We start from the raw sequence: 12,842 nt of genomic DNA, 5'->3' as shown, positions 1-12,842 counted from the left end.
ACATGCTACTGTCGTCCCGTGGGTCATATCAGCCTTGGGGCACACTGACCAGGAAGCCATATTATCGCCTACGTGACCAGACCAAAACTGCACGCGAGGTGGGGGACATGCATAGGGGATACGGCGATAGGGGGATGCTTGTATTATCATATATATGCATACATATCACACACACACACACACACACACACACACACACACACACACACACACACACACACACACACACACACACACACACACACACACACACACACACACACACACACACACACACACACACACACACACACACACACATGCACACACACACACACACACACACACACACACACACACACACACACACACACACACACACACACACACACACACACACACACACACACACATATATATATATATATATATATATATATATATATATATATATATGTATATATATACCTCGGGACTTTAGGAGGTGGGGGAAAGGGGGAGGGGCATGACCTCCATAACTCGTCTTTCGGCTACGCCACTGAACTGCCATCATTGTCTTGGTTTTTTAGTACCACCAAGTCAGTTCATTAGATTAAATATAACGTTGCATGGGAAACGTTTACATACGTATGGGGCGTTATATTTAGGGCGGGAATGGTGGTGTAACTGCTCATATTTTCCGCTAGGGCACCGCCGCCTTGGATGCATCCCGTGCCATGCATTTTAAAACAGGCTGTAACATTTGTAAACCTCGGGTGCAGAGAGTAGTTTCCCACCCAGTTCGAGTAATTTCAGCCCCTTCTCAACTTGGGCTTCGCCTCCCCCCGAACTAGGTTTCAGTCATACAACGTTAGGAAGAAAGTGGCAAATCCCGGGGAGAAACTTACTTGTTGCCGGCTATTGGGGGCAGGTTTGGTCACTGTTAAGCCCCCTTCCCGCCTCTCCAACTCACTTTCAATATCTCCGAAGAACTCAGAAAAAATGGAACTGGAGTCATAGGCGGATCCTGGAGGGGGAGGGGGGAGGGGGCACGGGGCCCACGGCCCCCCAAAACCTTTGAGAGTATGTTTTGCCCCCCCCCCTAAAAAACATTCCCAGAACTTAATACAAGTTTCGTCTACTTACGGTCAGTTTTAACTTTAACTGTTTTAACCGTTTTGTTTTAACTTCTGTTTCAGATTCAAAAACATTTCGGTGCTTTTTTCGGTTTTGAATGGTATCCCTACTAGGTACTCGCGAGAGGCACCATGCACTGGACCTCGGATCCCACACCAGCCAGCTGGCGACGAACGGTTGCCCCCCCCCCCCCAAAAAAAAAACAAAGAACTCCGGGCTAGATCCGCCCCCGACTGGAGTCTATGCGGCCATCATTGAACCCCCTGCTGCGATCAGGGATGTTGTTGCGTCAATGAGGGTTTCTGTGCTGATCCAGGGCCGAATGCGCGGGTCAGAAGGCCTCCCGCGTCAGGGAGGGAGCAATGCCATACAAGGTATCCCTCTAATAGCCTCCAGATCGGCCAAGAAATCCGCTCCATGTCGCCAAAATGACAGCCAGAGGACACTTCGCGATAGGATACAATGGCCTTTCAGACCTTGACCGGAACCAGTAATGTGCTCCCGGTGCTCTACTCAAAGGGCCCCTTGCCCGGAAGGAAATAAGGGGTTTCATTATTGTTGAGTAGGGTGGGGGTCTTATTATTGCTGAATACAGTGGGTCGAGATGAGTATAAAAAAGAAGAAAGGAACGAGGCCATCCCATGTTTGTTTGAGAACGTTCATTAATCCGAATGGATTAGTGAAACAAATACTTTGTGGTGCTTCAAGGGCCAATCCGTTCCTATCATCAGTCTACAAATGGCATGCGTGAAATATACGCTCAGGCTTCCGTCTCAGTGTAACATTTAATGTCCTGAAGCGTTTAAAGGTACTTCTTTCAGGAGCGTCACCATTTTCGTCCACTCGTTGGCCACAGTTCAATATAAGGTACTGGCCGACACTGCACAACCTACGGAGACCGTAACGCCTGGCGTCGAGGTTTTTGTGACTAAGATTTGCGCACGCGCATGCTCAAAATTGCGTCACATATCTTGTATCACTTAGCGATTTAAGCGTTTAAAGGGAGTATTTTCAGAAGCATAATAATTTTCGTCCACCAGTGGGCCACGCCTAAAAGCAAGCCACTGAGCTAACGTTCCGCGGCCCATGGAGGCTGCAATGGCTGGTGCCGAGGTTTTTGTTGCAAGATGTACGAGCGCGCATGGTAAGAAAAAACACGTTACAAAAATTGTATCACTAATCAATTCTGACTGCATGTTGAACAATTTCAGAAAAGTATGGCCTGGCCAGGTTAATGCACATTTTTGACCACTCGATCTACAATTAAATTCACATCTTCAAATTTCGACCAGACATATTGATCTACAATTTACCTTTGTGATGTCCCTAATGTCTGTAGAACCCAGTTAAAAAATTATGACAAAGTTTCAAAATTCTATCGGTTTGGAAGGAGTCTACTAAGCCATTGTAAGTTAAGGGCGCCGGTGATCTAATCCGGTCGTTTAACGCCTACTTTCTGCAGTTTAATTAGTTCAAAACACAAACAAAATTGAACTCACGGTAGCTTTTGGCTTCTGATCTGATTACAGGTAAAACTAATGGTAAAACGAAGAAAACCGTGTCCCTTGTTAACAAGTAAGCTATATTTTTAGGGGGGGGGGGGTCACCATAAGAGGGACTTTTTCAACCCCGTGTTATCCTTGGCAAAACTCTGGATACGCCCCTGCCTATGCACAAAAGCGGATTAAGTCGCTTACGTTGAGTGATAGGCAATGAAATACCCGTTGGAGCAATTCATGACGAAGGCAGGTAGCTTCCTGGAAGTTTTTTTTCTGCGGTGGTGTGGTATAAGGGAGGATAAGTAGGGAAAAGACACTGTTGCAGATGCTCAGCATATGTTTCACATACCAATTAGTAGTAATGCTGATCCAAAAATATGCAGCAAACCGGCCATACGATCAGTTCGCGGTCAGTCACGCGGGAGACAGCCGGACCAGGGCAGTGGCCAACGACGGCAGACGGGAGCAGTGCCCAGATAAGGACTATATGATAGAACGGCCTTCATGATGTGGCTTAGTTCTTAATGGAGAATCTCCGGTTTTGTGGCCTTTGTCACGTCGTTTTTGGCAGTTTCAAGCTTCCAAATTTGTTTCCACCTAAAATGCTGCGGCAAGCCTTATCTCGTGAAAAAAACAGCCGGCGAAAAAAGGGCCATGAAAAATCTGTCGCACTATGAGCCATCGCTTCACTTTCAAAATTCTCACCAGCCTATGCCCAGGCCGTATTTTGGCATCTACCCTGTAGAGGTAGACACAGGTGCCGATTCGTAGCCTTTTCTGAGGATCATGCCTCCCCCAATGTTGAGTTGCCCCCTCCTCCCCCCCCCCCCCAATGTTGGCTTGGCCCACCGACGATTGTGGCTGGAATACTACAAAAAACGTAGATAAGACAGTGCTATTAGCCTCGTTCCTCTGAGAAAAGCAAGGAGAACGGAGATATAGTTGGGCATGTTGGGTAAAGGCTTCTTGCCGAAATATCAACCCAACTACATCTCCATTCTCGTTTTTTCTCCGAGGAATAAGGCTAGTACCACTGTCTTATCTATGTGAATAATGTTCCTCGCTAATGCACTGGACAAGTTACTTGAAAAACTTGGGTGAAGGATTAGCATAACACAAATATTATCTTCTTTGACCTTTCTGCGTAGTGGCATCTCGTACCACTCTGATAACAAAAAGTCGTGGCTGCTCTCACCACAAGATAAAAATCGTAGCAGCTGAGTGGATAAACGACATAATCAATTTCACGCACCTAGCGCCAGCGCCATAAGACACGCAATGGTTTGTGGGGTTAACGTGAAAAGTCCTGGAATATCAACTGACCAAGTCCTTCCTGACTAACATGACTTACCATCACCTGCAATCAAAATGCGTGCCGCCTCCCATGAACGTCATAGAGGGGAGCCATCGGCGACATGAGGCCTCTGAAGGGACGCCTTCACGTGCCGGTCAGAAGAGACGCGTGCGTCCAGTGCCTGATCCCTGGATCCAGACCTGCATGAATTCTATACTGCCTAGATTAAAGTGAGCCAAATCCAGTTAGAAAGAAATGAGGGGTAGATTGTCGGGCCTTTGGTCCGGCTCCCTCAATAATTTACAAAAATTGACACCCCTTGAGGCAGATGTCTCCTCAATAACCCAAAATGCCCACCCGCTAGGGGAATTTCGCCTCCCCAGGAAAGACAATGCTGAAATATTGAGATGGAAGAATCATCTTGGGAAGCTGTATAGCCTTATTTGCCGAATGATACATGAGTCCAAAAGGCAAGATTGTGCACAAGTGAGAAACAGTTCTAGATGCATATCTAGCATGGCAGTCACTGTATTTGAATAAAGAGCGATAACGACATCCATCTCTATCCCCCGCCTTCAGTCATCGGGCTTGCTTCCAGACAATTTCCTGAAGTATTCCCTGAGCTTGCTCCCACCTCACTTTTTGAAACGTTCTTACGACCATGCCAGCGGTCCGTGGTTCCCCACTCTTAGATGAACGTTGAAACATAAAGGCCTATCCAGAAATAATCTGCGTGTCGCTCCTCACTACCTATCCTAAATCCCCATGCCTCCTGGCCCCCGCATCAACATTACCTCACACAGCATCGAAACAACTGCACCGCCAGCATCAGCGCTGAACGCAGACCGGCGAAACCAAAGGCGGGTAACGTGGATGTCACGTGACTTAGCGGCAGCCAATCAGCTTCGCGGACGCTCTGGCCGTGAAAAAACGCTTCCATTCCTGGATAAGCGTCGCGAGCGAGAGGAGGTTAGCAGGGGGCGCGTTCGCCTCCAACACCACTCCTCACCCTTCCATAGCCCGGTCTATTGTCTTTTCCATCCACGTCTTCTCAAAAACGCAATAAATCAAACTTGACTGACAAGCATGAGCAAGCTCTACGTCGGAAACCTGCCGGCGGATGCCACGGAACCGAATCTTCGTCAGCTATTTCAGGATCACGGGCTAAATTGCACTGGCGTGTTGGTGAAGCGTGGTGGTTATGCGTTTGTGGACTGTGCAGACCAAAGTGTTGCGGATCGGTCGATCGACAAACTTAACGGTGAGTACCTGCATTTCCCTCTGACCGTTTGGCCGCAACAGCAACTTGTGGCGTCGCACATTACGGCCCGGCGTCTGGCTCGCCGGCCGGCCGGCCAACCGTTTCTTTGCTCATGAACCAAGATGGCTGCTTAACGAAATCCAAATGAGGGGAAATGTTATTAATCAGGCATCAGGAATGCATGCGTATTGCAATAAATGTCGTGCTTGATCTTTGCTGTATTTTCAAAGGACCGCGCCCGGTTCGCGGCTTTCAACCCTTTTAGCCAATGAGCGATTCCGTGACCTTGGATTGGGCGTCGGCATCAGAACTGGTTCAACAAGAAATTATTGAGGGAGCAGTTACATGTCTTTTTAAGTTCCGTCCCATGTAACGCTCACCCTCTCTTGGCGAATGCTGTTTTTCACTTGGGCTGTTGAATACCAGGACACCGCTGTCCTACCTTTTCATACCCTTGCCATCGCAATCCCCCGAATTCTTCTTGCCAGCGTTTGTTCCTTGCAACATTGGTGTCCAGCGACGCAGTTTGACAAAATGATTTGGGGAGGGGATAGAGCGGTGAATAATGGCCCAACGTACCCCGAAATATGCGAACAAACAGGGTTTCCCCAGATTTGGCCCACTCTCTTGAAGTTAGGAGAGGCTGAAGGTTTCCCAAATGAAAAGGAAACTACATATCTGTTATTGCCTACGCCCGGAGTTGTTCATTGTTCTCAGCCGGGCTGTAAACCGTGGAATGCAAGGTTCTTGCGTAATTTATGGCAGACCTTGCATTTAGGCCTGCTGGTGTTTCGTCACGTTCTTTTGCTGAACTCCATGGACACCTTCCCACAATTATATCAAGATCCAGCATCGCGCCTACAGAGCACGAGGACTTTCGGATAAGCATGCCCAGACCTGGCTATTGGAACTATTTGGGATCTGAGTGAGGTCACGTGACCCGAAACACTCGTAACGGGAAGACCCGAAGAAACAGACCCCCGCTCTCAATATAGGGGCAAAAGGCATCTATGGCAAAATTAATGAAGGACCCCCGTAGCCCTTTCAACGGTTACAGCCATGGATTGGAAGGAACTTACCTAAGTTTCTCTCCTTGAGGCCATATCAGCCCGTATCACCATACTCTTGTCCCTATGATTACCATTTTACTTACAAATTAAGTGCTCAATAAAGTTTAATCACAGCGAACCCCGTGCCGTCATATGTCTGCCCGGAATGCAGAAGTTCTAGCAGAAGTAAAGGACTATCGCGGAAAACAAGGCAGATGTTCGAAACTCAAATATCCCGGATGCTGATGTTTGGCACCCATGGGTTAAATTCCTATACGTTGTGCAAAGAAAGATCGCTGAAAACGTACATTGACCTACGCACTGTGCAAGTTTTTGTGATCGACAGACTGTTTTGAATTAAAATGACCACTTCGCCTTTTTGGATCTGTCTCACGTTTTAGTTATCACCGAATATTTTAACATGATGTAACAGGGCGTAACCTTGGCTTAATGCCTACATACCGAAGAGTGACAACCCGCTGCCTGTGTGTAAATTCTACTTAAGGCATGTGAGTGCTTTTTTCGGCCATCTTACTTTGGAAGTGTGAGATTTTGGGTAAAGAAAGTTAGCTGAAGAAGTAAAATGCTATTCCCAGTTTGCTGACTTTTGTGGTTAAAATGGCGTTTTCAGTTAACCACATCGACCAGTGATCAGATTACTACGGTGTGATGGTGCTGGTGCGCCCTTTGGTGTTGCAAATGTTGCCGCTTCAGCACGTAGGGCCTTCCAGAAACGACCATTTCTATGGAGATTGGACCCCTGCATAAGTGTCGTGGACCATTATGCGAATATCACAGGTTTTGCAAATATTCCACGGGCTGTGTCTTAAGCGGTGCGAGGCCACTATTCTGAAGGCCACGTGAGTTAGGTGCATTGATGAGTGAGGTAATGATTACGAGATGCGTGCCGGATTTTGATATGTCTTTCCTTTTAATTAATATTATTCAGTTTCTTCGGCCACATCGGGAGCCAGCTGCAGCAAATGCACCCATTGATCATCACCTCTCTCAGTGCAGTTGAATAACCCACCGCATTGTCTATTACCGCCGGCCACCTTTATTTGCGTCTGTAAGTGGTGGATTAGGTCGTTCCAAGCAAGAGAACTTTGTACATTAATAGCAGTCGCTATAAGCTCTTCCAGTTGAACATGTTAGTTACGGCTGCGGCGTCGGCTATATGTGTGCATGTACTTTATTCCTTTCTTAAAGGAACTAAGTCCTGAAAATTTAGATAACTTCATCTTTATGAACAGAATTGGCACTAAGCAGTGCCTGTATCAACCCTCAAACCTCCCTTTCATCGTGGAACTCGGGTAAAACGACATAATTGTGTAGCGAAAGCTTCATGTGCCCTTGGACCTTATGTGACCTTGAGTGGCCGCTGCCACCAGCCATAAGCCATCGCAGTCAGGAATAAATGGTGAGCGCCCAAGCGATCCGAACCAACCCGTTCCACCTCGGGTTGGTGGCAGAGCACGCTCTCTGACCGATTGAGCTTTCTGCGGCGGTCGCAGTAGCTAAGTAACCCAGTACTCTCTCTCTCAGTAGTGTCGTTCAGTAGCTTAGCAAACATCCATGTAGTAAACTTCCAGAAACACCCAGCAGATAAGAACGACAGCTGAGTGTCCTATTGGCTCCGAAATAAAGTTAGCTGATGAGCTCTTTCTTCTAAATAGTGTCAAAAACGGCGCGTACTCCGTACAGTCTTTGTTTGAAAACTTATGCTGCTAGCGCCGCGGCGAACTTCCGCGGTGAGTTGATCACACCTGGGAAACACATGCCGAATGTAGCCGGACAAAAGACATTTTCCAGGGATCGGGGCTCACGGTGGTGAGGTTGGAGGGTCGCCCTACTCGGCCCTAATGCCCGCGGCGGTCACGTGACCGGTCCGAGAGGCTCAATCGGCTCTACCGCCGCAGGGTCTGACCCGGGCGCCGCACTGCGAGCTGGCAGGCGGGACGGGTCCCATGCCGCAGGGTCTGACCCGGGCGCCGCACTGCGAGCTGGCCGACGGGGCAGGTCCCATACAGCCGCGTGGTGTGCTCTCACTGCCCGTGTGCACTCTGGCTGTTACGGGTAGCAGTACATCACGCGGGTACATGGTGTCAGTCTGACAAGCGCGGCAAGTGCTTGTTAGATGGACAATTGGGAAAATCACATAGGTATGTCTTAAGTTCCTGGCACTACTTATGATATGACGGTATTTTGTGAGTACTTTGTTCCTTGATCTAAAGAAGGGCGAAGCCCGCCCCTACCGGAAATATGTAAGTTGATTCAGGGGTGCATATTTTAGCAACTGCTCACTAAATGAAGAAGAAATTAGTGATGTTTTAAAGTCATGCCGCAACACTAAAGCTGGAACGATAAGACATTTTGGTTTCCGGGCTTTTTAGGATGCTAAGGGAAAGAAACGATCGGTTTCTCCAGAAGCGTTCAGGCCGTCTTGTCGGTTTTCTTCAGTCGGTGGTTCACCACCTGAAGAAAGGGTTTTTACGCGTTTTACTTGACGACTACTATACTCTTTTCTCTTAATGAAAGCTTGAGAAACTTGAAAACATGCCGAGAAAGCTTAACGCCCGAAAAAGTAATTTTATAAATATAAGTGCGCAGTAATAATGCACCCAAAGAACTTAGTTGAATAAATCGATTATGTGCAACGAAACGACAAATGTTGAAAGATGCTGGGTCCCTTCTAATCATGTAAATGTCGGATCTAGGTAGTGCCGGCTTAGTATCATGTGATGTTCGTGTTTTATTTGCCGTATCAAAATGTAGTTGGCTTGTCAGCTAACCAGGTGTGCTCAGGTAGAAACATTGAAAATTATGCAAACTACTTCCGTGCAGTGTCTACATATTTGGATCATGCGATGAAAATCCATGGCCGACAGTTCGGTGAGAAATGCATGCTGTTAGACATTTGGAACGCCAGTAATCTCACCATCTGTTGTGTGGACCTAGTCCGGTCATGGTTTCACCAGTCATGTCTCACCATGCAGCACAACAATGGGAAAGTCGTGCTTCGCTGCTGGGGTAATTTGGTATACCAGCGCAACCCCCTCAGCAGCATGACATCCCTAAATTGCCTTCCTAACAGCAACGATGCTAGTTGGTACAGACCATCAACCTTGATGGAGGGTTAACCTGCTCACAGCTCTAGACCATTTTATTCTGTTGGGCGCACCAGAGACGAAGCTGTTCGCAAAGGTCCCATTGTTCCTGTGGTTTGCATATTGCACATCATGAGCCAGACACAAATGGCACGCATACTTCTACAAGATGCGATGATGGCTGCGTCGCCTCGGTAGCTTGGCTTCTGTAGAGCTATGTAAGGACAGTTTTCCGTTCAGGTTTGTGCAGAGATCAAGACCGAGCTGTTCTGCCCTGTGCTCTGCTGGGCATTGTACTATACCTCTTGGTCGCGCCGTTCTCACAATGCATCAGAAACCAAAAACTGAAATTTGTTGAAGAGTATTACAGGCCAATTGTTATAAGAAATCCGTAATTACTTCTCCCGCTGAGTTCATCCTTCGGTCGCAGTATTTGAGAATGTGGTTGTGCTAATGACCACAAGCACTGCTGGCAACGGACAGTATTTTCGTAACATATTTGAATGAGTTCGTGACAGCTGCTGTGAACTAATACCGTATGATGCGTTGGAGGTCGGCTCTTTTCAGCGCAGAATCTTGAAATTATGCAATGAAACCATTTTGAAAGCGTTCATTTTAGTATCTGTCTGAAAATTGTACTACAACGGTCAGGAACCAACTGGGGATTTATTTTTGCGTGTAGGGAGTACACTAGGAATCGGGAATGCTATCTTGGGCGGATGTTGTTTGTGCCTTAACAAGTGATGTGCTTATGGCAATATGAGCTCAGCTGAATGGCAGTGCCTATTGGCATCTATTGTCGAACATCATCTACAGACATTTGGTCTGATAAGTGCCGTCTGTCTGCCAAAACGCTCCTTTTTATAAGCGACCCAGTATAAAAACACGGATAATGATGGTAAAGGAGGGTGCACTTTCCGCACTCCGCCGCGGGGTTAGCCTGGATAAACGTAAAATGGGCGATGTTGATAAAGCTCAGCCAGTGCGTCGCAGACTACGTGAATCGATTAGTGAAGAACGGCTGGACAGGGAAAGGCTCCATGTTAGCACTCGTCAAACTGTGTTCCAAAATAAGGGTGTTGACGCAAATGTCAAAGCACTGAACGCATTACTAATGTTTACCGAATGACACTTTCGAGCGTAGACGTGTGGAATTAGACGCAGACAGGTGAGCCTTACGCACAGGTAAATAAGCAGTTGAACAAACTTTTCCGCCTGTCCATATTCATCATTAAAACAGACATTTATGCACAAGGCATGGAGGGGAATCAACCCGATACCGCCCGAAGTATTTCGCTATCCGCGGCCGCCCGGGGTAAGGGATAGGATTAAAGCGTCCCGCTGGTGTCTCGGGATCTAATTGGCAGATCGGAAAAAAATGGAATAACAGGTCATAGCCGAGACTAGCTTTGCTTTGGCATCGCTAACGTGACAAATGCCACATCACTGACAACGTCACAGGTCGCGCGAACATTTTAAAACTTGAACAAAACCTGGTAACGGCTTCAGTGTCCCCTAGTACGCGTAAAGAAGGGTTGGAAAGCTCTAAAACCGGCTCTGAATTATTGTGACTTGGATCTTCCGAATTTTACGGTGGTGTTGCCATGACCATAACAATAAGATGGTTGTATCATATTTACTATTATTGTTTCATCGCTACCTTATCGAATAAGGTTTTTCTGCTCCTCAGGGGTACATGACATGTATGCCATTGGTCTGAATGTATGCCAGTTTTACCGATTCATGTATAAAAAATGGACGTAATATATCGCCTCGGCTTGACTCGGTATGACCTCTCATAGCCTATAATGGTTGCATGGTCTGACCTTGTATAGTGTGACTGACCCTAATTAGCAGTGGGCCACACTTGTCGGCGAATTTTGTCGAAATGGCACGAAACAAGACAGGAAACTATGAATTCTGCACGTAGGGCAAAAATGTCCGGTCATCGTTTTACTGTCGATGACATAACTCGATGATCTGTGCTAAGATCGAAGGAACTCCTGCAGAATTTGTCAAATTAATTACATGTCAGGTTTTTAAGCCTTGGCGGGCAATCCTGACGCGTCTCGGGGCCATTCACAAAACTAAAAGAGAGTTTGCTTTCATCATCTGCCCAGGCGGCGTGAGCTGAAATATTTTGTGTGGCTTTACGAACAAAAACGTCGGAAGAGCCCCCACCGATAGTGCATGTGCTCTCGCCTTCGCCTGATGGAGTTCACAAACTCTTTACTGTCTAAACAGCAGCCATGTGCGAGCCAAAACGGAGCACGCCATCAGAGAGCTCGCGTCAAGCTGCGCTGGATTGGTGACGTCACACACCAATGCGAGGGATCTTTGTTGGCTTAGATCAGGTCGACGACGTTTAATGATGAATCTAGGTCCCGTTTTTTTTCCTTTGAAGTATTTAAGCGGTGATACATCACGGCTTTTCTCTATTAAGCTACTCAGGCAAGTCTTGGCCGCGCTCGCGATGTCGGAAAAATGGATAAACCCGTGTCAGTTTTCGAGACGCGCTCGGAAACAGCATCACTGTACAGTTCGCCACAGATGCATTGGCTGCGCTTGCGTTGAAGCGAGTGTTGTACATGTGTGTGGGGTTTGCACTGAAATAGCCATCTTGAAGATTATTTGGTGCAGTTTACTGCTTTGCTCTAGACCCAAACCCCTGTAGTTTATCAGCCGCACAACCGCGAAGATGTGCATAGTTTTTTGGGCAGACGATTTCAAGGTCACCCAGGTATGCATGACACCAGAATAATGACATTTAAATCCTGCCATTCCTCTAGCCATGTGGTGATTAAGGCCAAGGAAAAGTATAGTTGTCGAGTCGCTCGTATCTGGCGTCCGTGAGTGCCATTTCCCGATATAACCGTCGTCAATCCACTGTCAATCAGTGTTGTGCGAGGTACATTGACATGATCGAACAATGACTTTTCCACTTAAACGTGTACCAAAACTTATGAGTGAGCTTCTTTCATCAAACCTGGTGCCTCAATATTTTCAAATGTGGAACATTCCCTTTAACATAGGGTCACTACTGACATGGACGCGTTTGTATTGGTACTGTTTTGTGCTTTGCAGGGACAGATTTATATATTTTAACCTTAAGCACAGCATACTTGACACCTAAATATTGCATCATTGCAGCCTTACCACACTACCCGATATGTAACACAAACATGGGCATAGGCAGCGTTTTAGTTGACACCGCTTTGTCCGCTGGTCAAAATGATCATTTGTGGATGCAAAATGACGCATCAAACGCATTGTGTTCTTGCTCATGTTAAATCATCTGAAGTTTTGACCTTCAATCAGCTGGTACTTAAGGGAGGACTTATATGATATAAAAGTCCTGGGTTATTATTATAATCAAGGATAAACCGGGACTTGGATTTCTCACCCTTGAATACGGTAATCCTGGCGACACCAAAGAAGCGTACCTCTTTTTTTACCTATTGCTGCAATTCGTTACCACACCTTTCCTTGCCACAATTTTCGCCTGTGAGTAAATGACTGGACTGGTTCTGATGACTG

General features: G+C 46.9%; 1 protein-coding gene across 1 annotated transcript in view; it reads left to right on the top strand.

Annotated features, from left to right (window-relative positions):
- Positions 1 to 4,839: 4,839 nt before the first annotated feature.
- Positions 4,840 to 12,842, top strand: part of LOC119096804 (insulin-like growth factor 2 mRNA-binding protein 2) — a gene marked incomplete at its 3' end in the record, with an annotated part of 31,619 nt that continues 23,616 nt past the window's right edge. Inside the window, exon 1 of the mRNA XM_037219748.1 lies at positions 4,840 to 5,149. Within this exon, the coding sequence (XP_037075643.1) occupies positions 4,975 to 5,149 (175 nt within the window). The remainder of the gene's footprint in view (positions 5,150 to 12,842) is intronic.

The sequence above is a fragment of the Pollicipes pollicipes genome, unplaced genomic scaffold, assembly GCF_011947565.3.
Source record: "Pollicipes pollicipes isolate AB1234 unplaced genomic scaffold, Ppol_2.1 Scaffold_4295;HRSCAF=5057_pilon_pilon_pilon, whole genome shotgun sequence".
NCBI lineage: Eukaryota > Metazoa > Arthropoda > Thecostraca > Pollicipedomorpha > Pollicipedidae > Pollicipes > Pollicipes pollicipes.
This window is presented reverse-complemented; position numbering and strand designations above follow the sequence as displayed.